The 27963-nt window shown below is 54.4% G+C and overlaps 1 protein-coding gene across 1 annotated transcript in view; it reads right to left on the reverse strand.

Annotated features, from left to right (window-relative positions):
* GLI2 (GLI family zinc finger 2) overlaps positions 1–27963 on the reverse strand; it is a 264303-nt gene that overhangs the window by 13965 nt on the left and 222375 nt on the right. The window contains exons 4-9 of the mRNA XM_047772176.1: positions 23254–23456; positions 20003–20188; positions 9644–9845; positions 7454–7667; positions 6041–6163; positions 3053–3187 (exon numbers count right to left, since the gene is read on the reverse strand). Coding sequence (XP_047628132.1) covers positions 3053–3187; positions 6041–6163; positions 7454–7667; positions 9644–9845; positions 20003–20188; positions 23254–23456 — 1063 coding nt within the window. The remainder of the gene's footprint in view (positions 1–3052; positions 3188–6040; positions 6164–7453; positions 7668–9643; positions 9846–20002; positions 20189–23253; positions 23457–27963) is intronic.

A 27963-nucleotide genomic window follows, 5' to 3' on the forward strand; every position in this document is an offset into this window, starting at 1 on the left:
GTAGTAGTCCTCTCCCAATGGAGCTTCTCTGTACAAGTCATCGGGGAGCCTCTTGCCTGTCACTTGGGTCCACAGGGAGCTGGGAGGGTGTCACATTCTGAGGTCTTGTCCTCTGCCCCCTCCAGCTGCATCCTCTTTCTTCTGTCGGACCCCACCTCCCTCTCCCAGCTCTCACTTCCTGTCACAATCTCTGGACCTGTTCTGTCCTATGGAGTGTCTCATGAGCCCCTGAAATGTGGCTGGTCCCAACCAGGATAGGTGGCCAGTGTAAACCACACACCTGTTTTTCAAAGACCGAGAATGAAAAAAAAAAAAAAAAAAAGAAAGGATGGCAAAGATCTCAATATCTTGTTTTCTATTGAGGGCCTTTAAGAGAGGATAATGCTTTAGATATATTGGGTTAAAACACAATATATGATTCCAATTACTTTCACCCGTTTCCTGTGTGAAACATGCTCCTTAGCTAAGGTAAGATTACACACGGGGCTTGTGTTGTCTTTCTATGGACAGTGAGGCTGTAGATCTTTGCAACCTACAGGAGCTTAACACTGGAAGCTCCTCACCCAGAAACTGAGAGGCCCTCACACCAGGGGGAAAAGCCCCAAGCATCATGCATACAAATGCCAATTCTCAAGAGCAAGCAAAAATCAACAGCGCTTTGAACTTCCAGGGAAATCTTATCCCATCAGCCTCACTTTCCATTCGGAAAGCCTTTCAAATGATAAAAATGCTTCCTGACAATGCCTTTCATTTTTTTCTTATTGGTTTACTTAGCAACAAATTGTTAATAATTGACTGGGGGCTTCAGCTGGCGTGTGGGTCCGTCTGTGCCTTCCACCTTCCCAGGGAGCGGGGAGAGAGAGAGAGAGACTGAGCTGGACAGACCAGCCTGGCCACCCCCATCACAGGCGCCTGCTCCTTCCAAGGTCAGGTGGAGGTGGACACCCACAGCTGGTACCCCTCTTCCCATGCCTGGAGACCTCTGCCTTTTCTTGAGGAAGTCCCTCCCTGCTCTTTGGGGCTGACCCCCTGCTAGCCAAGCCCATCTTTTACATCCCTGCCACCCCCACCTCCATCACTGTGCCCCTGTGCCTGGGCCCTCTCCCAGCCTCAGATGCGGTCCTCTTTCCTCTGTTTAGCTAATCTGATTTGCTTACCGCTCACAAATCCAGTGGTCCCCACTCCGCCTCAGGACTTGTTTCCCCAAAGAGATGGTAGAGGTTGAAAGTTCCAGAATGATTAGGTAAGACCTCTCTTTACAGCTTTGGTGTCAGCGGCAATGGGTTTGCTGAGAAATTCTAGTCTCCTTGGCTGAGAATTTGGGGAGAAAAACTCAAGTGCAAAAAAAAAACCCATGGTCTTTGAGAGCAAGCCTCATGATGAAAGGAAACAGGGGGTGGGTGGTTAAATGCTGATTTCAGATGGGGAAAAGGAAACTCCTTTGGGATGGTTTCTAGACATGACTGGCTTGGGGTGTGTGTGTGTGTGTGTGTGTGTGTGTGTGTGTACTTTACCCAGTAAATGAGCTGTAGGTTCATCGTCATAGACACTCACTCACCAAAGAGTGTGTGTTGGGGCTGGGGCTGGGGCTTATTCCTAACTTGAAGTTCCTTCCTGGATGGAGAAGCGGGACCCAACCAGGGCTGGCGTGGGGAGCAGGGAGCAGGAGGCAGGAAGGAACTGCCATGTGTGGAGGGCTGCCCTCTGCTAAGTGCTCATGCTGGTATCATAGTCAAATTCACCTCTGTTTATGGGAAAAAGAATTGAGGCTCACAGAGGCTCAGTGCCTTGTTCAGAACCATGTGGCCAGTGGTGATGGAGTCATGTTGGCAGCCAGGCACCTCCTACCTTGAGCCCCCGTTTCTGCTCTTTCCCTGCACAAGTCAAGTGACTCCTGATGGCTGTAGAGTGGATACTACTGCAGAGGGTTTAGAGGCAGACCTGCAGGGCACACCTGGCCCCCGTGGCCTTCTCTGGTCTCCTGATCGATCAGTACCCAGGCATTTTTAAGCAGTCGCTTCCTTGATATAGGTGTAAATACTCATCTGCAACCATGAACACTGGGCATCTATGGTCTCCAAGAGGAGATTACCAACTCCTTCCACCATGGGAGAAACTTCTTTGAGGTTTGTTATTCTCTCGTGGGTGCTGGCTGGCTAAACTGATTATTATTATTATTATTATTATTATTTTAACAGCTGTCCCTGTGGCATATGGAAGTTTCCCTAGGCTAGAGGTAGAATTGGAGCTACAGCTGAGGCCTATGCCATAGCCACGGAAACACTGGATCAAAGCTGCATCTGTGACCTACACTGCAGCTTGTGGCAATGCCAGGTCCTAAACCCAGAGTGAGGCCAGGGATCAACCCACATGCTCACATAGACAACATTGGGTCCTTACCCTGCTGAGCCACAATGGGAACTCTTGGCATAACTGATCTTATTTCCCTCTTTGCATTGGCTGCCAGGAAGCTCCAGAAAAAAAAAATTTGTATGTGAACTCTAGCTCAGAGTATTTGGTTTTTAATACTAACTTTACTCCTGGCTTCATTTTATTATTCCTTTCTTTCTCATTTTCTCTTTTGCTTATTTTTTATTTATTTATTTTTTTTTAGGGTTGCACCCACCACACATGGAAGTTCCCAGCCTAGGGGTCAAGTCGGAGCTACAGCTGCTGGCCTACACCACAGCAATGCAGGATCTGAGCCATAGCTGCAACCTACACCATAGCTCACGGCAACGCTGGATCCTTAACTCACTGAGCAAGGCAAGGGATCAAACCCTCATCCTCATGGATACTAATTTTAGGATTCATTTCCACTGCACCACAATGGGAACTCCCTCCTTTGCTTATTTTTTTAAAAAATCTCTTGAACTACATATTTATTTATAAGCTCCCCTTTTAGAAATAAGTAAGGCACAGGTAAATAGTCACGCCGCCCACTTGCAAAGGGGGGCCCTCCAGGAGCCCTCCCCACCCCCACCTCACAGAGGCCTCGTATGGCCAGGGCTGCACCCCTGGGTGGGGAGGCCGCAGGGGCCTGGATGCTTACATGCACCAGCTGCTCCTGGGTGTCGTATTCCTTGGTGCAGTCTTCCCAGTGGCAGTTGGTCTCATAGATGACCACCTCGGCCTCCTGCTTACAGTCGTCCCTGTCCAGGTCTTCCTTGAGGTCAGCCAGCTGCTCCTAGGGGGGCAGAGGATACCCATGGGAGCCAGGTCCGGCCACCTTGCCCCGAAGAAGGGTCACTATTAACCCTGTGAAGTCTGTGCCAAGGACCCTTGGGCTGGTCTAGGTGTGGGCACGTCCATGCACACACACACACATCTCATGCTTGTACATACAGGCACACACACATGCTGGCTTGTCATCACCATGGTGTCCCATCCTGAATCGACATGGCAAAGGAGGACGGGGACGGGAAGGCAGTGACTTTTGCTTATCTGGTGTGGTTTCCTCTGGGAAGAGCCGGGGTGGGCCCCACAGGCTCGGGCGGGGCATTTTTATCTATAGTATGTACGGGTCTGCAAGAGAAAACCCAACGTACCTTGGCCTTGGCCTCACACTGTCCCCGCCTCCTGGGGGCTCACAGCCCCTGGATTATCCACACCCAGGGCAGGGCTGTGGGCTGCTGAGTGCTCTGTAGAGTGAAGGCTCTGAGCATCATCCCCCAGCACCAGTCTACCCTGGGACAGCCCCAGGGTGCAGGCGTCAGGACCCCTGACAGCTGGGCATATTGCCGTATAAGCAGTGGCTGATGGGTGCCCCCAGAACACATGGAGCTTGTGGTCACTGAGATCTGGACTCACAGATCCTGGTCATGAGGGGGCCCACATGTGCCCATTTCAAGGTCAAGGAGAGGCCCCCGAGACAGGCCTGCCACTGACCTGGGCACCGGGAATTCCCTTCAAAGGGGCCAAAGGTTTTTACTCCCAAACCAGCAACAGACTGACTGTCCCCCCGACAGAGCCTCCCTGTCCCGGCTGAGCTAACAGAGCTGGGGACAGGGGACAGGCTGGGTGGTACTGGGAGGTGGGCCCAGTGAGGACCTCCAGAGCACGTCAAGGACTCTCCTGGCTTGCTTGGCAGGCTGGGAACAAAGCCAGGCCAAAGGATGACATCAGAACGACTCACTTTACTTTCAGACTATTTCCCAAATGGCAGGAATGTTCTTTCAAAAGAGTCTCTGGGAAAAGCATTCCTAGCTTGGGCTAACGGGGCACAGGCCACCTCTCTCCTCCATCAGGAGTCCCGGCCCCCTCAGGCTCCAGGGCCTCAGTGAGGCGGAGGCCGAAGCCCCTCAACAGCCTCCCCCTGAAGCAGAGTCCATTACTAGGAGGCAGACACCAGCCTTTTGCAGGTCCAGTGAACCCTGACCACTGTCCACTTGAACTGCAAAGGGCTGCCCCAGTGGCCGCGTTCTGGTTCTTGCTTCCCAGAACGCCTTACAGTTAATGCGTGCGTTCTGGAAAGTAAAATGAAGACATTGTCCAATCAGTCCCTGGACAGCAGTGGGTCCACATTAAAACATTTTGTCCCAAATCTTTAGTGATGGAAGGGCTGGGGCCTCCCAACACCCTCTGCTCTTTCAGAAAAACTGGAAAGAGACTTAATATTCCACAAGCTGCTTATTTCAGAGAAGATGTGAAGAAGCTTCCAGGTCAACATGTGAGCAGGGGACAGCGCAGGGGCAGTAGGTGTGCCTAGGTTCAGATGGAGCCAGGCAGCATCCTTGCCCACCAGGTGAGGGCTGAAGCCTAGAAGGGATTCGCTACGTTGCATTTCCTGACAAGAGAAAGCCAGCCCATCCACCTTGCAAATGAGTCAGGTCCCCTGAATCAGGGCACAGAGTGACATGGTGACAACCTCCACCTGATAAATAGCTTTCCTCCAGTGGACACGGGGGAGGAGCCAAGCCTGGAGGAAAGGAGGGCTCTGGGAGGGCCCCTGGGCTGCGGGGGCGGAGTCCCAAAGAGGCGGGGCTCCGAGGTTCTCAACCCCTCCCGGCTGCTGCAGCTGCTGCGTGCTCATCTCTCTGGTTGTGCGCCACCCTCATCCATTTCCACAGCCTGCTGCGTGGAAACCATGCATCATGTGGGGATGCTTTGGCGTCAGCGAGGGGAGAGAAATTTGTCACCAACCATCTCTGTTTGCCTGACAACAGAACCCAGTATTTCATAAAAATTAAGTGCCCAGGGCAGGCCTGATGGTTTACAGGTTTAATAAAGGATGGTCTGGCAGAGGTAGGGGAGATGGGGACAAGAGGTCCCAGGACCCTTGGTGTTGTAGCTGCTGACTCTAGTAATGGGTGGCGACCTGGCCACCATGAGAGGCCTTACCCCCATGACATTGGGAACTGGGGCCGTGTGTACCTGCCAACTTGAACTGTTGGAATAAGTGGCAAATAACTCCAAAGAGACTTGGCCAAAGCTCTCAGCCCTGGGCCAGGCTCGTTCTGAGCCATGGGCAGCTCTGTTCCTCTGGTCCCCCTTCCCTCTCCTACTCGGTGATACTCGCTCCTTCAAACGCCAACTGGGTCCTTAGAAAATATTCTCTCCCAGTCACAGCCCAGCAGGCCAAACCAGGCACTGCTCCCAAAGTGCCACCTCTCCAAAGTGCAGGAGACAGAGGAAGTGACCCAGAAATTGGGGGAGGGACGGGGCCCCTGGGCAGATGTGAGTCCTACCATCTGGGGGCGGGGGCATGATGGGGACAGGCTTCCAGGGAGGCAGATAAAGTGGAGAGGGGCCCGAGCCATTCAGGGGATGTGAGCAGGTGTTTGCCTGGGGCTTATGCTGCGTGAGGGCCAGGTGGGGGGAGAGCCATAGTCCTGACAGACCTTCCTTCCTTCTTTTGCTTGGCAGTGGTTGAGGAGCATGTGCGCTCCATCATTCTCTCACGCCATCATTCGCTCATTCACACATGCAGGCTGTTATCCATCCGCCAACAAGGTCAAGGCCCCTAGGCAGCTGACCCAGGAGTCGCAGCCGGGCCCCAGTCCCAGCCGGAGAGCCACGGTGGGGAGAGCTGACAAGTTACCTGTGTCAGAGTTAGTGGGGAGGCTGGCCGCAGGCCCTCAGCCTCTGTCTTGACCTTGCTGCGCTTGTGAATGACCACGGGGTTGATGGTGCTGCTCACGGCTGACTCGCTGCTCTGCTTGTTCTGGGAGAAAGGAGCATGGGGGGGAGTCATCACATGGGGGCAGACAGGGACACCCAAATTGGGACTTTACCTCTGGGACTCTTCCCACATAGACCGTCTGGGCCAACACTTGTGCTGCAGTTTCAGAAAATGAGTCCCCTTGCTTGGTCCTCTGGCCAGGGGCATGGCCAGGAGAGAGCCCGGAGCTCTGCTGATCAGCGCTTCCCTCTCACAGGAGCAGCCCCCACTTCCATGGAGATGAAGTGGGACCCTCTCTTAGAGAAATACTGGGGCCCCTCACTCCTGACTCAGTGGTCTCAACCTCAACCCTCCAGGGCAGGGCTGGCTCTGGGTCTAAGGATAACAGGGCCTGGTCAGCCCAGGGAGCAGGACAGAAAAGCTTGGTTCCTTAGGACATGTGGGTTAGAGGCACAGCAGGTGGTGTGACAAAAGCTGACAGCCACCCCCTAGGGGGAGGTGCTAGGTGGCCGCCTGCAGCCCTGGGGAGAACATTCTGGAAGAGGGGCCGCTTCTAGACTGTGTGGCCTCTGGGCTTCCACTGTAGCACATGGTTTTCACACCTAGGCTCTGCCCTGCCTAGGTAGGTGGCCTGGGTAGCCACTTCACCTCAAGAACTGTCATCCTGGTAGATCTGGGCTATGAACACAAAGCTCATGTCTACACACAGCGGCCCCAATATGGGGCAGACCTGACAGCAAATGCATTAGCTCCAGCTGAAAGATCTTTCTGCCAAGTTAGGTTCAAAAGTGATCTGATTCTGAGGGCTGTGCCCTTTCTACTATCTGATACCTTCTCTGTGACTCCAATTCCACGTCCTCATCTACAAAACTGCTAATGGATCTGAGGGTGTGCCAGGCACTGTATGAGTGGGGTCCAGGCGTGTCAAAGGCCCAGTGGAGAGGTCAAATAAGATGGCCTGAAATGCAGGCTCTAAAACTAAACCGCACGATATCCATTATTATCCGTCTCATCCATTCCCATTTAACACGCTGTATATGAAGTCCCTATACCATGTCTGACTCCGGATTCTAGGGTTTTTCCACTTACTCTTGGCGGCCAAAGAACAGAGGTTGGGCGTTTGCCCAGGGTGAGCGAGGGTAAGTTCCGACTCAGCCCAGGTGTCCTGACCTGGCATCCAGCCTGAGGCCCCTTTGGTCACGTGGCTTCTGCCCAGAAGCATCCCATCAGCCAGACGCGCACCCATGGTCCTCCCACAAGTTCCTGGCATGAGGTGGCTGCAATCGGCCTTCGCTGGGTCCAGGCAAGTCCCTGCTCCCTGAACCCACTTACCTGGTTGGCGTCGCTCAGACAGTTGCTGCTGCTGCTGAGCTGGGTGGGTGTGGCATTGATGGAGGCCACGGCCAAGGGCTGCTGGGCCAGGAAGGTGGGTGAGGGCTGGATCAAGGGTGGTGTGTGTCCGAAGGCCGAGCCCAGGCCCCTCTGCTGACTCAGGATCTGCTGGTAGGCCACGGGGTTGATGGGGTGCGGGAAGGTGAAGGCCGGGCTGCAGAGAAGAGCAGACAAGGTCATGGAGTGGGGGTGGGGCAGGGCTCGGTGAGGCTAACACTTTTGGGGCAGACAGGACTCTGCCCAGGGATCAGGATGGGCATGTTGCTCACCTCAGCGTCACCATGGCTTTACCTCACTCAAGCACCAGCTGTGGCTCTCCGCTGCCTGCCGTCTCAGGCCTTGCCCCAGGATGCAGCCTTCGTCCCTGGTAGGTCGGTCCCCAGGACATGCCAGGCTTGACCTCACCCTTTTCCCTGGCCCTTACCGATCTGACATGTGAGATGCACCCCTGATGCTCCCTGACCATTTGAACCCATTTTGTTCCTTTTTTTTTTTTAGGGCCACGCTGTGGCATGTGGAGGTTCCCAGGCTAGGGGCTGAATTGGAGCTGCAGCTGCCAGCCTATGCCACAGCCACAGCAGTGCCAAACCTGCACCTCAGCTCACGGGAACGCTGGATCCTTAACCCACTGAGGGAGGCCAGGTTTTGAACCCTCATCCTGATGGATACTAACTGGGTTCTTAGCCCACGGAGCTACAGTGGTAACTCCTGAAGGCAGTTCCAATGCTTCCACATCCAGGAAGTGTGTCCAGAGCCCTCCAGCTCACACTTTCCTCTGTCTTCTTTAACTCCTACTGCACTTCTAAGCTCTGTCATGCCACTCTTTCCAGAACAGGGCAGTGAGGGAGAAATGGTCCCCTCTGAGGCTAAATCACAGAAGATGCGCTGGTTTCCTCCTTGCTCTCTTGGACCACTCCCTCTGGGGTTGGGCGGAGGGGGAGCCAGTGGCCATGTTGTGAGGATGCTCAAGCAGCCGTGTGGACACACTTCTGTGAGGAGCTGTGAGGGTGAGTCATCCCTGGAAGCTGATGCCCAGACCCATCAAGTCTTCAGATGACCACAGCCTCACCCGAAGCTAAGCCAGTCCCATTCTTGACCCTCGAAACTGTGTGAGATATTTTTATTTTTGTCTTTTTTTAGGGCCACACCCACGGCATATGGAGGGTCCCAGGCTAGGGGTTTAATCGGAACTATTGCTGCTGGCCTACACCAGATCCACAGCAACACGGGATCCTTAACCCGCAACCTCATGGTTCCTAGTCGGATTCGTTTCTGCTGCGCCACGACGGGAACGCCTTGAAACTGTGTGAGATAATACACGCAGATTGCTGTTTGAAACCGCTAACTAAGTCTTGGAGGAATTTGTCATGCAGCAAAAAATAACTGCTGTAATTGTTATTACTTCTTATCTCTGGGCCTTTGTGCAGAGCTCTCTGGATATTCCTAACGGCCACCCCAGCCTCTTTCAGGAAAGCCAGGAGAAGGGCATGAGTTTTAATCAAGTTGGTTGGGGTCTGAGTCCTTTCAACAGTCAAGGGCTGCAGTGGGCGACAGGGTGGGCAGGATTGATGAAGTTTGGGTGCACTGCGCCTGTGACCTTGGTGGGAGGGCTCTGCCCTTCCAGAGATAGGCAGGTCACCTCAGTGTCACATCTTGAAAGGCCCCAATGCTGGCCAGTGACACCTCCTAAAATACTAGGAAGGGGAATTCCCTGGTTGGGACTTGTGCTTTCGTGGCTGCAGTCTGGGGTTCAATGCCTGGTCTGGGACCTGAGATCCAACATCAAGCTGTTGCATGCCACAGTCAAAAAAAAAAAAAGAGAGAGAGAGAAACACTAGGAAAGATGCCTTTGACTTCATGGTGGAATCTTCCATGACAGGTCAGGAGGGTTACTCACCACATCAGAAATCATTTGGTGGCTAAATAAGAAGCCCATGAAGATGTAATGCAATGTGGGTGCGTGTTAATGTCATCACTACGGGTTTTGAATTCATGAAAACAGTCACAAGTAGGCTGACTCCCAAATGCAACAAGTCCTGCCTTTCTCCTCGGGGTGCCAGCTTGGACCCTCCCCACCTGGCCCTGGCCCAGCCCCCATTCCCGGGTCCCCAGCTCCTAGGCTGGGCTCACCTGAGGGCCCCGGCCGACAGATGGCCATAGGAGCCACTGGCGGCTGAGCTGCTGCGCGAATTGTTGATGTAGGCCACCAGGGAGTTTGGCGAGGTTCGGATCATGCGCTGCAGGTCCAGGCTGGCGTCGGAGAGCGGGGATATGGACAGCGCCCTCTTGCGGCTCAGGCGGGGTGTCACCCGGGGGCTGGAGAAACGCGACACTGCAGGACAGCCAAGCCAAGCATGGTCAGCAAGACCATGCTCGCAGGGGGGACGGGAGACTGGAGGTGGGGACAGGAAGAGCCTGTGAGGACAGTCTGATGGGGGCTGTGGCTTTGCCACTGTCCAGTCGGGGGCTTTGGGGCATGAGCCACTCTCAGCCTCAGTTTGTTCACCTATACAATGGATCTGGTCCACATCTGGTGAGGATTTGTGTTTGCGCCTTTCCTGTTAGGCATGCAGAGGTCAGGACCGGGTCAAGCGATGTTTAAGGCCAAATCACAGAGCGCATGTGATCAGCTTGGTGGCCTCTCACAAAGGGGACCAGCCTGTGAATCTGCATCAGGCTAAGAAGCAGGGAAAGGCCAGTGCCCAGAAGCCCCTCTACCCCTTCCAAACTCACCCCAGGGGCAGCCCCCACTCTCCTGGCTTCTCACACTTGGCTCAGAGTTGCCTGTTTTGAGTATTTGCCTATTACGTAAATGAAATCATCCACTGTCTTTCTTATCCAGCATCTGTCACCCAACATTAATAGCTTGTGAGATTTCTCTGTGCTGCTATGTGGCAGTCACTGGCTCCTTTTTTATTGCTGGGGGCAGGGGGGACACTGGCTCTCTCTGCCTCACAGAGGGGCCTGGGAGTGTAGCTGGCACCTGGCCAGCAGCTGATGTGCTCTGACCACGTCACCACCTTTCTCTGGTGGCAGGAAGGATCCCAGGGTATAGGCCTGGGGACACAAGGTCACCCAACATCCTGCTTGCCAGGACCCGAAGGAGCAGCCCACTCCTCAGCTGGTGCCTAGGCTGTGCTGCAGATGCAACACCTCCCTCTGCCGCACCCGTCTCCTCTTGCACAGCTACCCTGGGACACAATCCGATGCACCCTGGCCCGTCAGCAGCTAGAGATGGCTTGTGTCTCCTTGGTGTGGTATTTTGGCTAAGTGCCTGCTTCTGAATTCTGGAGCAATGCATAACCCAGTGACAGCCACTGTTTAGCAACAGTTAGACCCACTGTTGCAATTAACAGCAACCATTATCCTCCGAGATGCAAGGCCAGCTATGTGGATAAGAAAACAAGGCTTAGAAGCCCTTTGCATTTGCTCAAAGGCAGGATTCAAACCCAGGTCCGAAGGAGACCTGATGTATGTCTTTTCTAGGCACTCAGTGTCTGCCTTCAGAGAGGTGGGGAGAGCCAGGACCAAGAAGATGGTCTCTGCACTTTAGTGAACTTCCTGACAGCTGGCTGCTTACACGCCTCTGCATCTGAAGGGCAGCCCCAGTGCAGCCCACACAGTCCCACACTCCCCGCCTCTTGCAGGGTTGGGCTCGGTGTGCACCCACCACCCATGCAGCGGCAGAGCGGGGAAGCCGGGAGTTGTCTGATGCCTCCCCCCGGCCCCACCCCACTCCACAAGCAAATCTGCAACTAAAGCCCTCTACACACCCTTTTTCTCTCAGCATCCACCAGCCTAGCCCAGCCTATCACTGCCCAGGGTACCCCAGGGCTCTTGGCTAACCTGTTCCCTCTACATTCCTCACCAAGGCCAAATCAGATCACACCTTGTGTCTGGCCACCCCAAACATTCCCAAAGCTCCCACTGCCACTAGGAAAAAGGCACATGTCCTCAGTGTGGCTTACATGGTGGCCCTGTGGGTGTCTCTGCTTGCCTCTCCAGCTTCCTTCTGCCTCTTGCACAGGGCCTTTGCACATACCACTTCCTCTGTCTGCAATGCCCTGACCTCAGCTGGGGCATCCCCTTCCCTGGGAAACCATGGCTGACCTCCTGGAGCTGGAGCTCTCAGAGCACCACGAACCCCTCTCTCCAAACAGGTGCAGCCCTGTTGAGTTCACATCCGCCAGTGGGTTGGCTGGTTGCTTCTGTTTCTCCCACTTCCATGATACAGGATGCAGGACCTCCCATCCCCATTATCCCCCAACACTGGGATCTGGCTGGCTCGGTGGTGGAGAGGCTAAATGAGGGCACATGGTATAGACACGGTGTGTCCAGGGAAAGACTCAGCCGTTCAAAGTTAGTATTTACTGACTGCCCTGCACGTGCTTGGGACTGATCCTCATTTTACAAAGGACAAAACAAGGAGCTTGCCCAAGGCCACACAGCCAGGGAAAGTAAAGAAGGACTAGAAAGCAGGAAGATGGACACCAAACAGCTGCCGCACTGCCTCTGCTCAGGTGGGGACAACAGGTATGGGGGAGGGCTCTCCTGGGTGCAGGGCCTGGGGTGGACACACGGATGGACACACACACACACACACACACACTCCATGTTGGGGGCACACAGGCAGCCTAATGCTTAGCGGCTGCCCTGGGGCAGGTTGCTTAGTCTCCCGAGGCTCTCTTTGCCCACCTGTACAATGAGGGCATTGGGGCTTGGTTTGCAGGGCTGCCCTGAGGATACAGGGACAGCACCATGGACAGTGCCTCAAACCCAACTGCTCTTCCAAAATGAAGCTGTGAATCAGAGGACGGTCTGATGAGGAGGATGGGCTTAGAGTCAAAAATGGAGTAAAGGGCAGCAAATCTGGAGATGATGACTGGGCCACCCAGGAGGACATCTGTTACTAAACACTCATCCGTCCATTCGGGCACCCTCTAAGCTTAACTCTTACTGAGTCCACTCCTTGTCCCACCCTCGCTTTAAAGGGAACTCTATGTAAGATGTCAAAGTCAATCTTCCAAAAGACTCCTATGGCTTACAGACTGAATGGCAAAGGCGGGGTGGGGGTAAGATCTCACTTTGCACCAAGCAGGAAATGCACACATCTTTGCAATACGTTAAAAAAAAAAAAAAAAAAAAAAGATTTTGCTACTGAGACTCAGATTCCCACCCTCTCGTACACCCCTAACAAGACGAAACAGGCCAGATCTGACAGTGATATTCATCTCTGTTACTCCCGCCCCTCAAGGGAAATATGTTTATTAATGTGCCTCTTCCCTTGATAAATTACTAAATAGAAAGAAAAGCCTGGCACTCATTTCCCGCGGCTTCCCCTGTGATTTATGACTGGGGTTGGCGGAGTCACCGCGTCCATTCATCTGTGGATGCGCTTGTTCTGCCAGTCGACAGAAGCTGGGTGACCAGCCAGCCACCTGCCCTTACCTGGCCAAAAGCCAGATGTGACCCATTCCCGTCACCGCCTGCACCTGGACCCTGTTTCCTCCACTAATTGTTTCTTTTTCTCATTCCCGTGTTTGTTCGCATGTCCACTGGACCCTCGTGCGGTTCTGACAGTTTGCCAGGCACGGGGCTGCGGGACACGTGGGGGCTGTGACCAAGGATGCTCAGCATCCAGGTGAGAGATGATGATGGTATCCACAGCCCCAGGCAGGATTCTCTAGGTACCACCTAAGTGGGGTAACCCTAGGTCATTCCAGAGTGCGGAGGAGGATGCTGCTTTCCCTGGGGCAGCTGGGAAGGAAGGTCAGGAGGTGAGAAAATCGGCCCAGGACCCAGGCAGACACAGGTTCTGACTCTGCCTCACGGCACTGAGCTGGGCAGCTTTGGGCAAGTTCCTGGACCTTCTGGGGTGTTTCCTCACCTAGAAGATGAGCCAACAGCACCCAGCTCAGGGTTGCTATGGGCGACTGACCAGCATAGCATCCACAGCTCTGAGTGGGCCTCCTGGGGACCAGATACCTGGGCTAAAAGCAGTAGCAGGGATGCAGGGAACCAGTTCCACAGGACCAGGGCAGGCAGGCACTATCCTGGCACAACACCCAGTGGGGGATGCCTTAGTGCCAGATGCTATCCTCAGCCAGGGGCTGGGATGGGTCTTTCCTGGGGACAACAGGACACAGCCTTGTGGCAAAGCATGTGAACCCTGAGTCCCCACTGGTTAGGAAGCATTGCTGCATGGCCCAGCCCCTCACCCAGATAGTTTCTGGACTCATGGAGGGGATGCTCTAAGGAAATCTAGCCCGAAGGCCTTAACCTGCCCTATACTTTGCTGTTCAAAGTCCCCTCAGCGTCCCCCTTGTGGGGGGAGGGGTGGATAGAAAGCATGAAGGCTTTAGAGCCTAGAGGTGTGGGGTTGAGGCCCACCAACACACTTTCTAGGTCTGTGATGGAGACAAAGCAACTTAGGGCTCTGGGCCTGAGGTTCCTCACCTGTAAAGTGACTTTGTAATGCTTGTCTTGTGAGAGTTTGTGCAGGTCTACCAGATGACCTGACACACCACTCAGCCTGACCTGCCCCCACACCCTGCTTCCATCGCCCCCACCCCATCGGTAGGCCGGGCGCAGACTCCCCGCCCAAATGGGGCCTCTGGCCATCCCTCTACCCGTCGCCCTCCCTCTCCATGGTGTGATCAATGTAATTGGTTTCTGAAACCCCCCTGGACCTGCAGGCAGCATAAAGAACGGGCGTCAGAACGGAGGTGACATCCGAGTCAAATTAGTGTCAATATGACAATAAAATATACAGCTCGGAGGAAATATGGGCTGTAAACAGACAACATTTCAATCGGAAACACTTCAATCTTCTCAATGTGATGAGAGTGGGCGGGGGTGGGTTGCGGCTGCTGCCGGTCGGCGGTTAAATCACCAATATTCAACAGCATCTCGCAGGAAAATTCCTTTTTAGGGCTCTGGTGACAACCAGTGAATTCCCTGCTCTCTGGAGAACCACTAGGCAGAATGATAACCTTGGGTTCCCTGACGGGTTATCTATTACCTCCCAAAGCCGCATCACTCCTCACTCTTCCGGCGGTAAATCAGCCTCCTTTAGAACAAGGGGCAATGGGCCTTCATCAACCATCTGGAGGCCACGGGGCTCCCGCAGAGGCAGGGTGGGCTTTCCCGGGAGGAGCCCTGTTCCTGCCCACCACCCAGCCCCACGCTGGGAAGGGATGGGGGGCCTGGTTTTTCAATCCCACAAAAACCCACCAGAGGCCCCGTCCCCTCCAGCCTCGCCTCTGAGGCCGTGGCGCTCTCCCAGCAGTTGATTTACACGCCCCCCAAGATGGACCATTCTAGGCTTGATGGAGACAGAGGTGGGACATCCTCCTCAGAAAGCATCAGGCTTTTCATTTCAGAAATAAAATATCAAGGTCTATGTAAGATCCATTCCTCTCACCCCCTAAAGGTGAGTCTGTTAAAAAGATAACAGTACACAAATAATCCTGTAGGTGGCACTTGGCTCAGGTCCAAACGGGGCCACTGATGTGCTGGCGAGTGGGCTGGGGACATGGCTCTGCCTGATGTGAACCTGGGTGGCCTTCCTGACACCCTCTCCCCAGGGCGCCTCTCAGCCCAGCAGACCTGGTTCCCACGCCCCCACTTGAAACTTAGCGCCTCTGGCAAATTCTCTGCCCCATGGTTCTGCCCCTTCTTGGAGGGTGGAGGGGGGGTGCTGAGGAAGGGGGTGTGTGTGGGGGCTTCAGGATCGGTATGTGTCCTGCCAACAAGCCTCCACAGAGCAGCCCCCTGGATGGTAAGCACCATGAGGGCAGGGCTTGGCTGTGTCCCCGGCACCTAGCACATAGGAGGTGCTCAGTAAGTATCTGCAGAGTGAACAAGGAGGGGCAGTGTGTGTGGTGGGGGGAGTGGTGTATGAAGTGGGGTGTGTGTGTGGTGGGGGGTATGGTGGGGTGTGTATTATGTGTATGTGGTGTGTGTAGTGGGGAGTATTGTGGGGTGTGTGCTGTGTGTATGTGGTGTGTGTGTGGGAGAGGGAGGGGATAAGGTGGGGATGTGTGGTTTGTGTGTATATGGTGTATATGTGTGTGTGTGTGTGTGGTATATGCATGTTGGGGGGGAAGGGATAAAGTGGGAATGTGAGGTTTGCACATGCGTGCACGCATGTGTGTGTGTGTGTGTGTGGTGTGTATGTATGTGGGTAGTGTGGCGGAGGGTATGCTGTGTATGTGTGGTATGTGTATGTGGTATGTGGGGTGTGTGTGTGTGGGGGGTATGGTGTGCTGTGTAGTGTGTGTGTTGTTGGGAGTGTGGTGTGTATGTATATGGTGGGTGTGTGTGTGAAAGAGAGAGAGACAAACACACACACAGCCTCCCCAGCCCCCTACAAGCTCTCAAGGCCCTGCACCCGCAGAGATTACGCATCATTGTCATGTTTCAGGCAGCTTTGTCCCAGGCACACATCTGTCCTCAGGGGGCCCCAGGGCCCTTTCACAGTTGGTTCCCTGACCACACTGCCTGGGCCCAGGCCTGCACAATTTTCTCGAGTCTGAGCAAAAGAAACTTGGCTGGATGATCCACTCACACCCTCACAGGGTGGACAGATGCTTCCTGGGGGCATCCCTCCCCAGGCCCATGTGCCTGGGACTAGCTGAGAACACGGGGGCTAGTGTGGCTGGTGGGGCTGGTGGGCTTTCCCAGCTCCTATGTCCACAAGAAGGGAGGGGCCGGGGACCCAGCGGCAGGACTGGGCTTGGCCAAGCAGAGGCCCGGGCCACGAGCACTGGAGCTTCTCAGGGGCCACAGAAATGCCAAAAACTTTAAAGTATGGAAGCAAAAGTGCTGGTTTAAACTGAATTTGGAAAAGCCTATTGAGTAATGACAAATTCAGGACATACGCTTCCTTGGATCACAACTGATGAGGCTAAAGGAAAAGAAATTGTCCTTTCTGAAACCCACTAGGGTTCTGAAACATCCCCACCCCCGCCTCAGCCTGGGAGACCGTGTTTCTGTTCAGGCCAAGGCTGGATAAGTGAGGCTGTCCCTGTGCCCTGAGGTCCACTGCACTCTCAAGACAGAGGTGGAGAGAGGATGGAGTGGGTGTGCCAAGTTCACTGGCAGCCACAGCTCCCACGCCCACTGGTGAGCTCACCTCCTCCTGCCTCATCTCAGATGCTCAGCTCCCAGATGCAGCCGACAGCTGAGCCTTGAGAACAAAGCTGTTCCCAGCCCCCTTCCAGGTTCCCTGTGAGATGCTGGCCCTGCAAGGTAATTCTTCTCTGATTTGTTTGCATCTTTCTGACCCAGGTTCTTTTGTGACTGCCCCTCCCCCCACACAAACACAGAACACTGAGGCTGGCTCCTAGGCAGCCCTGTCCCCAGACCAGATGCACCAGCCAGTTAAGCTGGGCAGCTGGGGGTCCTGCAGGTGGGTGGCGGGAGGTGCAGGGCTGGAGGGGAGCTGTTGCGGCTAGGCTGCGGCTGGCTGGGAGATGCCAGCTGGCTTGAGTGCTGGGACCTGGTTCAAGTGGAGGTGCATGGGGAGTGTGTGGGTGCCTGCAGACTGGCCAAGGTCCTGGTGCAGTGTGAGAGTGGGAAGACAGGCTGGAGGGAAGGCCACATGGTCAAGTCTGGGTCTTACCCAGAGGGTGATGGGTAAAACATTAAAGAGAGCTGAGCTGAGCGGAAAGAGCAGGAGGGGGTAAATGATCCACATGAGGCATGATAAGTTGGAGGGAGCCTGAGCTGAGAGGCAGTGCTGGGAGGATAGCATGGGACAGATGGCCAGGAGGGTTAACAAGGCGGACTTGGCAAGCTTAGGGTGGGCTGGATGGGGTGGGCTGGATGGGCTGGATCTGATGGGGGGTGGGTGGGATGGATTTGATGGGGTGGACCTGATGGGGTGTAGCGAGAAAAAGGCTCCAAGAGGAGCTGTGGCACAGGGCCCAAACATGGGGTGGACAGTGGTGCTGAGAATCTGGAGACAAAATCCTGCTGGAAGTGGTGGATTTGAAAGAGGGAAAAGATACTGGTGGAAAGATCTGAACTACTATTCATGGAGGACCTACTGTGTGCCTGGCATGGAGCCAGGTTTATACATTCGCTATGACTCCCCCACAGACCTTGCTCCATCAAAAGACCACTTCCGGGCCCAGCCATCCCAGAGGGGATGCAGCTCAGGCAGGCGTGGTCTGGACTGGCCCACAGCATCTCCACCACTCCCAGGACTCCTACTCCAGCCTGGCTGCTCTGGCCTAGTGGGCTTTCCCTGAGGCCAAGGCTGTTGGGGCCAATCAGATGTCAGTGCTGCCTGGAGGCAGTGTCCCAAGGAAGAGCCCATGATGCTGGGAACCCCAGGGAATTACAGCAGGAACAGTAATTCCAGCCTTGAGGGTGGAACAGAGGCAGCCCCACTGGGGGCTCTCCCACATGCACACAGCAGCTGCTCACGTTTGCTGACTTGGCCTCTCCTGCCCTCTGGGACACCAGCCTGACCAGACCCTTCGGTCACAGTGTCTCCGTGTCTGCCCACTGTCCAGCTACGCCAGTGCGACCCACCCTAGAGCTTCAGAAGGCAGAAATTGCTTGGGGGGAGTCTGACATTTGGACAGTGGTGGTGACCTTTATGCCTGGTATTGCCCTGTATTGTCGTCATCTGGTTTCTAATTTTGATGAGGAGCAGGTATACACAACCTCCCCAGAGCCCTCCGCTTAGCACCCCTCATCCCCATGGGGAGCACCTAGATGGCTGTTAGGAGGAGAAGAGAGGGGAGCAGATGCATGTCCTTGGGGACCTGATTTCAAACCTCACACCCACACTGGGCTGGTCCTGGACCAGATACCATCCTGGAGAAGGCATGGGTTCAGATTCTCATTGCACTCTCAGGGTGTGCCGAGGGTAGCCCAAGCCACACCCACAGAGCTGGCATTGTGGGATCTGCCGGGCTCTTCCCCAGAGAGGCTCCTGTTGGGGAATGGCAGGGAACACTGCGGGGGTCAGGGACCACAGGAGGTGAGAGGTGAGCAGGGCAGAGAGGAGGGGAGGGGAGGGGCATCCAGAGGGACTTCCTGGAGGAGACGAGATCCCAGCCGGGCCTTGGCTTTGCTCCAGCCAAGAAGGTAGAGTTGCAGTGGCTGTTGTGGACTGGAAGCCCAGGGCAGAGTACTGGGGCTAAAGGATGTAAGGCTACTCTGAGTCTCGCAGCCCTGCCTGGCCCATGGGATGGCCTGCAGCCCAGCAGGTCTTCCTGCAGGCCTCTGTCTGCTCCCACCATCAGGGAATGGCAAAGGGCTTGGGGAGGACAAATCTGCAGGAACTGCCCGCCTGCCCTGGCTGCTGCCTTCTGGCTCCACTGCCAGGCCTGCGTCCCAGGGTATCTCTGGGCTGAGCTCCAGGACCAGCAGGTGAGGCAGGGCTGACTGGGGGAGGGGGAGAGATGCACTTTGCACTTGGCTCCACCCACCTCCAGGGGGCGCCATCTGACCTCAGGGGCTCAGAGTCAGGCTGCAGGTGGCCCTGTGAAAGCAGCTATGAGGATGGTGGGGTGGGAGGGAGGACTTGGCATCTCTTGGGCAGCAGGTGCGTCCTCTCCCCTGAACACCTCATCTCCCGCCCCCAACAGACGGGCCCGCCTGCAGTTCCTGACAACTCCATCCTCCAAACACTCAGGCCTGAGGCCCCAGAGCTGCTCTCAATGTCCTTCTTTCTCCCCAACTCCACATCTGATCTGGGGACAAGCCTTGATGCTTTCCCTTCCACGTCTATCAGAAACATGACCACTTCTCTCCATCTCTGCTAGCTGGGCCCTCTGTCTCCACTCTGCCCCTGCATCTCTTCTCCCATCAGCATTCAAAATGGGATTCCCTTTCATAATAAGTCAGATCTCAATACTCCTCGGTCCTACCTGTCTCACTCTGCATGAAAGCCAAAGGTTCACCAAGCCTTGACCGCCACAACCAGCCCCAGAAATCTGCCCCTACCTTGCTGCCCCTCCACGCACTGGGTACCAGGCATACTGGCCTCCTGGGCTTTTGTTGATCTCAACAGGCACACTGTGGCCTCAGGCCCTTTGTACATGCTGTCTCTTCTGCCTGTATCACACTTCTGGCTTATTTCTGCATGGCTCACCTCTTTCAATTCTTGGCTCAAATACCATTTTCCCAGTGAGAAATTCTTGATTTCCTCATTCAAGATGGCACCCCCATCCCACTCGGGGCTCAGAACCCCACTCCTTGAATGGTCTGCTTCTTTCCACTATGCTGTAAGTTCCATGGAGGCAGAGAGGTCTGTTTTGTTCCCTGCAGTGTCTGCAATTCCTACCTCACTTCCTGGCCTGTGATGACTCACTGAGTATTTGTGCCTGCGGTTCAGACTTATCATGTCACCATGGACAGCAGTCATGACAGGGACTGGGGTAAACCCCAGGCCCCCAGCCCCAAAGTAGCAGTAAGCACCCTCCTCAGTCCCCGACTTGCTTCCAGCCCCGACCCTGGCCCAGCACTCACTGTCCACTGGATTGAGGTAGTCGTGGAGATGCGGTGCACTGGCAGCACCCCCGCTCTGTATCAGCAGGTCCCCATAGGGCGTGGGGTGGCCCGCCATGAGGGTCATCTGGTGGTAATAGTCTGAGGCGTTGGCGCCTGGAGCGGGGAGGCCAAACAGCCCCCTCTCCTTAAGGTGCTCGTGGGCCACTGTGGGCAGGAGGGAAGGGGAGAAAGAAGACGTCAGAAACCGGCCAAAGAGAAGAGAAACACACACCTGGCTCCAGGAGTCCCCCTCAGTGGCCTCTGGGCCATCCTCCACCCCCTGGGTCCCTGGGTCCCCCTCCTCTGCTGTCTCCTGTTGCATGGAGCAGAAAGCTGGAGTAGGGAGGCCAGATCCCAGCCTCCATGTCCTCAAAGCCATAAACAACAGCTTCCTCCTCCCCATCCAGGCCCCAGTGACACCGAGAGCTCCAGGCTGATGTGATCAGTGGTCCAGAAGCCTCTTCAAAGGAAAAAGAAGACGCATATGGAGATGCCAGGGTGGCCAGACAGCTGGGCGCCAGGTCAGCCTCAACACTCAGAACAGGACTGCAGGCAGATTCAGGCGAGTGCTTGCCCGGCCTGGCCAGATAAACTCCTGGCCTGTCCCACAGCTGCAGATGGGGATGGGCTGTGTGCCTAAAGCCCCATGCTCAGCCTTAGCTGGAGCTTAGCAAAGAGGCTGGGAGGACGAGCCTCAGGGTGTCTTGAGGGGGCCTGGCACTAAAGGGTGTGGTATCAGGGAAAGAGTAGGGGCTTGGAAACCAAAACCCCCTGGGGAGTCCTAGCTTTTTTTTTTTCTTTTTTGGGGAGTTCTAGCTTTTACCAGATGGGTGCAATTGGGGAAGGGGCTACTTCTCTGACCTGGCTCAGTTTTCCATCTGTAAAATGGGAGTGACAGGAGTTCCCGTTGTGGCTCAGCGGAAACAAACCCGATTAGTATCCACGAGGATGTGGGTTCGATCCCTGGCCTTGCTCAGTGAGTTAAGGATCCACTCAGTGGGTTAAGGGTCTGGCGTTGCCGTGAACTGTGGTGTAGGTACAGATGTGGCTTGGATTGGGTGTACCTGTAGCTATGGTATAGGCTGGCGGCAGTAGCTGTGATTCAACCCCTAGCCTGGGAACTTCTATATGCTGCGTTTGCAGCCATTAAAAAAAAAAAGCGCCAAAAAAAAAAAAAAAGCAGGGGGTAACAATTCCCACCATTCTAATTACTATTAAAAACGAGTGTTATCAGCCAGTGTTATGCTGCGTGTTTGCCGGGTCCTGCAGTCACAGGCCCAGATGGGTCACATGGATTCTCAGGTTTCACTAGCATCAGCATCTATGAGCTGTGGAGCTCAGGGCACTATCGCCCTGGCGCTTAGAGAGTTAAAGATCTTGCTCAAGGCCACATGACAGGGAGTTTGAATCTAGAGCCCAGGGCTGCTGTGCCCTCAGCCTCTCCACTGTTAGTCTTGGCAAATATCAAAGATGCTGCTGCCAAAGATGATGCACACACCGGCAGAGAGAAGCAGCCAATGGAAGCAGCCATCCTCCTCCTCTTCCTCTTCCTCCTCCTCTGCTGCTGTGTCCTCCAGAGAAAGCCCTGATCTGCAGCCTCTGCCAGAAATGCCCTCCTCTCCTGTTCCTTGCTTGTCTGCTTCTTCCCTGAAGCCTTCCCAGGAGCGCCCACTTGTTCTTAGCACACAAGCAGTCTAGAGACCTCGGATCACCAATGATGTTTGCAGCTGGCACAGATGGTGTCTGGACCTGACATGGCATCTCTGCTCACTTGGGAGTTTGGTCCAGGGTCAGGGACGGGCAGTGGGGTCTCAGGGTATCTGGTCTACCCTTATCCGCCTCAGGGCCATGCAAAGTAGCCAAGTGCCCTGGGGTATCACACCCCTCCCCACTGTCTCAAAGGTCTGGGGCTGGGCTAGGTGGGTGTGGTAGGAAACCAGGCATAAAACCAGCTCTCTGTTAACTGGACGTCTTTGCTTCAAGGGCAACCAGCCCTGTCTCACCACTTAGCTCACCTTGGACCACACTGCTGTCAGCAGAGACCACACACTCTCCAGCAGTAACAATGCTGAATTCTTAACCACTAGGCTGCCAGGAGACTCCACTGTCTGCTTTCTATTTGGTGAGCATCAGGCAAAGTGCAATCCGCCTGGCCAGGAAAGTGAGCCTAAGGCTTCAGGGACCCTGTTTGTACATTTAGGGGTTGGGATCCTTTTCAGTGTGAAACTCCAGCCTGAGCCTTTGCTGATCCAGGACTCATCTTCAGCTCCTGGACACATCCATGAGCCTGGAAGGACATACCCCTCTTGGCTAGGATGGAGGTGGCCACGAGGGACCCACTGGACCACAGTTCCTGGACCTTTGCCCATGGGCTCACCAGTGGGTGTTGCACATATCCTCCAGCCTAAACCAACTCTGGGGCTGCAGGGGAAGGCTTCACTGGGCAGGGTTTGGGAAGATCCAGCCTGGTTGCTTTTAAATTTTCTTTTCTTTTATTTCTTTTGGGCTGTACCCTCGGCATATGGAAGTTCCTGGGCTAGGGCCTGAACTGGCGTTGCAGCTGCCAGCCTACACCAAAGCCACAGCAATGCCAGATCTGAGCCGCATCTGTGACCTACAGCACAGCCTGTGGCAACGCCAGATCCTTAACCCACTGAGTGAGGCCAGGGATTGAACCTGCATCCTTGTGCCATGTGACTCTGCCCTTTTCTGTCTCAGATTCACTGAATAGGGTGGCCATCTAACTCTGAGCTGGGCCACTCCAAGACCTTTCAAAGGGGACGTAAAGCCACTGGTGCCGACCCCTGGAGCTCTGGGGCCAGGATGCCCTTTGGAGGCCATGTGTTGACCTACAGGAGACCCAGGCAGATATCAGCCCAGCTCTGCTCTCCTTCTGCTCTGGGGACCCGGAGACACCCCAATCCAGCACCTGCGGTGCTCGACGCCAGCTTCTGCAGACTTAGGCTTGTTTCAACCAAGCAATTCTACCCAAGATAGGACTTGTGTAAGTGAACAGACCTTGCCATTATTATTATGTAACTTGCACGCCAAAGGGTGCTGATGAACAGCTCTTTAATGAGTGCAAAAACCAGTGCACCCGGGTTCTCCTGGTTCTGACCACTCATTTACTAAAAGGTCTAATGTTAAGGGGCAGTGGGGAGGAAGGCTGGTCCGCTCAGCATCCCACGGGCATTGTTAGCATCAGCAGCCCGGCCCCCAGCCCTACTCACCGTCTGCCGGGCTGAGTCCCCTGGCCGCGGGGATGGCAGGGAGCGTGGGGCTGCCGTGCATGGCGCGGAGGTAATGCTCCATGTGGGGGCTCACGTACGGGTGGGGGGCGTTGAAGGGGGACTCCCCAGGGCCGGCGGGGTGTGGGGAGAGCCGGATCAATGAGATGTCTGAGACGACGGGGCTGCCGCTCAGGGCGGGAGGCCTGTGGAGATAAAGGGGAGTGGTCTGAGAAGGCATGGGCTGTGGAGGAGGACACGGGGGACCCCAGCAAGCAGCAGAAACGGGCGGCCTGTGCCTTCTATTTCATACGCCAGCATCCCCTGGCCACCCTTCATGTAGAGTCTTATCTCTCATACACTGGCCAGTGGACACAAGTGGAAAGGTCTGAGGGCTGTGTGGCGGCGATGAAAGTCTCCACACACAGGACTGGATTTGCTGGACCATGACCTCCATAGGCCATGCACCTGTGGGATTTGTCACCAAACTTCCCCAGCACCTGCTCAGGGCCGGACGCACAGCATGAACCAGTAAGTCTTTGTTAAATGGATGGGTATAAAAAATAACCTGAAAATACTAACAGCGGAGGGGAGATGCTAAGAGTTCATTTTCCTGACAGAACTGAGAAAAAGAGGAATCGGGAGATGCCCTGAAAGTGGTGAATTTGGGGCTCCCATGGGATGAGGGCTAAAGTGCTCAGACACAGGAGCAGATGTAAGGAAAAGGTTGGGGTTAGAGAAGAGTTTTGAGATGGTGAGCCATCGCGATAACTGTGGAATATCATTTTGGCTCCCCTTACACGGAACTCCTGCTGATGTTCACCACGTCTCCCTTCTCTGATGCCCACCAACCATCAGGCATGTGGCTGTCGTGGCCTCTCGGGCCAGGCATGGGGGGGGGCCATGGCCCATCTCTACTGTCAGCCCTCCAGGAGGGGCCGGCCATGTTCAACAAAAGGACAGGACTGCTCCCTGGGGACCTCCCAGCAGCTGCCAGCATGTTAGCTGCAAGGGTGTTCTGCGGCCTTCTACTCTAAAGCTTGTCCATATTAAAGAAAAATTGGACTGGTGGGGAGGTAGCTGTGAAACTACAATGAAAGCACTGGGAGGCAAATTTACCAAGACGTCGATTCTGATTTTTTTTTTTTTTTCAGAAAACAGGGGTCGCTCTGTGATTTCACATAGTGCAAAGAAAAGAATATGTGTTTGAATCAAACCAATACGCATTAGAATCTCGGTCACTACGGAGAACAGTAGGGAGGCTCCCTAAAAAACTAAAAATAGACTTGCCATGTGATTCTACAATCCCCCTCCTGGGCATGTATCCAGACAAAACTAATTCCAAAAGATACCTGCACCCCATGTTCACAGCAGCACTATTTACAATGGCCAAGATATGGAAACCACCTAAATGTCTACTGACAGAGGAACAGATAAAGATGTGGTACATATACAGGATGGAATACTACCCAGGCATAAAAAAGAACAAAATAATGCCATTTGCAGCAACATGGATGGGCCTAGAGATCATCATACGAAGTAAAATAAGTCAGACTAAGACAAATGTCATATGATATCACTTATATGTGGAATCTAAAAAAATGATACAGCAGTTCCTGCTGTTAAGAAACTGACTATGTTGGCCCAGGTCCCTGAGGAATTGTGAGTTTGATCCCCAGCCTGGCACAGTGGGTTAAAGGATTTGGCGTTGTTGCAGCTGTGGCTTGGGTTTGATCCCTGGCTTGGGAACTTCCATGTGCTGTGGGTGCAGCCCTAAAAAACTAATGAACCTTTAAAAAATAGAAATGATACAAATAAACTTATCTACAAAGCAGAAATAGACAGAGAACAAACCAAAGGGAGAAGGTGGGGAGGGATAAATTAGGAGTTTGGGATAAACTTGTATATGCTACTACATATAAAACAGATAATCAACAGGGCCTCGCTGTATAGCACAGGGAGCTATACCCAATATTTTATGATAACCTATAATGGAAAAGAATCTCTAAAAATACAGAATAAAAAATAGAAAAATAAAATACAGAATAAAATATATGTATTCTTTTATCACCTTGCTGTGCACCTGAAACTAACGTCACATTGTAAAATCAACTACATTTCAACAAAAATTATAAAAGGAATCTCAGCCTGCATCAGCTCAGTCACACAGAACAAATAACTTAACCTCGCCAAGTCTCAGTTTCCTCATCGGCAAAATGGGGCTGCCATGAGGATGAAAGTCCCCCCAAAGGGTGCCAGAGACACATTCAATACATGAGAGCTGTCACGACAGCATGAGTACCACACTCTGAGGGCAAAAGCCCGCTGTGCTCAGGAAGCCCTGAACGTTTTCACGTGGGGCTGATGTTGGACGTGTGAAAAGGTGCTGCTGGAATCGGCTACTTCAGTGAGGGAACGATTTGTCTGTGGGCTGGAACAAACCAGAGATAATTACTGATTATGTTCAACAGTGCATGAAAACTGTGTTTACAATGCAGTGGGATCCAGGACCCAAACAGGTGACATCCAGATGTCCTAACATCTGGGTTACAAAAACTCCCCACTCGGAGGTTGCTCCCCAAGCCCAGAGGGGCGCCTTCTGTGATGTTACTTTCGAGCTTTTGCAGGTGTGTTTGTAATGGACGTGCAGCTCCAACAAACCTGCCAGGCCACTTCCAATGCCACAGCACTTTTGCCAACTCCAGTTCTTGGTCTTTTGCACCCTATACCTGGTCAGGGCAAGTCCTTCTCCCTATAAGTCCAGGTCCAGGGCCCTGGTTGGTGGTGCCCTCCCTGAAGCTTGTTGCCTGGCATGAGGTACAATTGTACCAAGAGGCACAATTCCTGTCTTAGGTTGGCAGCTCTGCTTCCCAGGGAACCTGGTTCTATCTAAGAACTGGGCATGTCCCGGGTGCCTCTGCATCAAGCATCCTGTGGGCTTTCAAAGGTATTTTCAGAGCCCGGGTGGTGATACAACTGTAAGCCAGGCACCGACCTTGGCAGAAGGGAGCCTTTGCAGTAAGTCATGGCTTCAAGCTGTTCCCACTTACAAGACACCGCTGGAGGCCAAGCCACCTGTTAGGAAATGGCCCTGAGGGCCAGGGACTTAAAAGGTGGCTTTACTCAGGGCAGGGGAGGCAGAGGCCACGTGTCCAGGGGAGAAGACAGAGTGGGTGACACACCTCCTGGCCCCAGAGCCTTGGTTTTCCCCAGGACGCTCAAGGCAGGGAAGGCTCCAGGGCCTGCAGAACACAGGCCCGGGTTGAGGTCAAAGCAGCCTGTCGTTACTGAAGCCAATGGCCCTAAGTGGCCCATTCAGGCCTTCCTAGCACCAGGTCACCTGTGGGGCCCATGTACCATGGGCGAGCCCCACAAGACAAGCCAGAGATTACAACCCCCAATTTTTTATTTTTTCCTTTTAGGGCTGCACCTGCAGCATACGGAAGTGCCCGGGCTAGGGGTCAAATAGGAGCTGCAGCTGCCAGCCCACATCACAGCCACAGCAATGTGGGATCCGAGCCCCATCTGGAACCTACACTGCAGCTCACATCAACCCTGGATCCTTAACCTACTGAGCAAGGCCAGAGATGGAACCTGTGTCCTCATGGATACTAGTCAGGTTCATAATCTGCTGAGCTACAACGGGAACTCCTACATGGGGATTTAAAGGCACATGTTCAGGGCACGTGGCCACCTAGGTCTGTCCAAGATGACTCCCATCCCACTGGTCAGGTGAGCATCTCCCAAGCAGGAGGCTGGGTGCAGTGTCGTCATGGCAATGTGTACCTGGTTCTGGGGCTGCCCTGGTGGGGCTGGAGTCAAGGCCAATCACAGTGACTGGGCCCGAGTGCCCACACTGCAGAAAGGGACTTGTGTCTCTGTTACCACCCGCTGCCACCTGCTTTCCACCACATTCCTCACCAAGGAAACAGGGAGCCCAAGTTCTTCCAGGCCACCCCCTCCCTGTCTAGGCCCTCTACCCTTGGCGAGGATGCCTTGCTGACCTCAGAACGGCAGCCTGTGAAGCTAGCAGGGACTGGACGGCTGCCTGAGGGTGAGTGAGAAGCTTGGCACCTACAATGCACTTCACCCTTGAGGGCTCTGGGTCCAGGGATGGAAGTCACTCCCCAGGCCATGTGGCCAGACAGGCAGGCAGGGATTCAAGTCAAGTGGGCCTCTCCCAGGATGCCTTGGCCCAGGGCTCTTCCTGCTCCCACATGGAGCAGTGTCAAGGACTCTCTGTCCCTTGGGTGTGACAGGGCAGGAAGCTCTAAGGGGCCACTGCCCTGCCCCTCAGCAGACTGGACAGAGGATGGCCATGAGGTGGGGCAGCTCACACAAGAGCAGATGAAAGTTTGCAGGGAGCCAGCCCTGATCTTCTGGTGCCAGGAAAAAGCTGTGGCTGCTGGGCCCAGTAGAGGCGGAACTCAGTGGGAGTCTGTGCAGAGCAGAATTGAGTGCTGGAGGCTGGTCAGGGGGCCCCAGGTCAGAGTCCGAAAGCAGTGGGGCAGGGCCAGCCCTGATCCTTCCCACTTACCTGGGTGGCCAAGGTCAGGATGCTGCCCCTCTCTGGGGCCTCACCAAGGGGGTACAAGGGACCAGAGCAGGGCACATGATCGGGGTTAACTAGCATTAAGTCCTTTCTGTCCCTTTCAGCAACAAGCCAGCTTGGGATGTGGAGCATCTGCTGACCTGGGCCACCTAGTACCCCAG

The sequence above is a fragment of the Phacochoerus africanus genome, chromosome 3 (genome assembly GCF_016906955.1).
Source record: "Phacochoerus africanus isolate WHEZ1 chromosome 3, ROS_Pafr_v1, whole genome shotgun sequence".
NCBI lineage: Eukaryota > Metazoa > Chordata > Mammalia > Artiodactyla > Suidae > Phacochoerus > Phacochoerus africanus.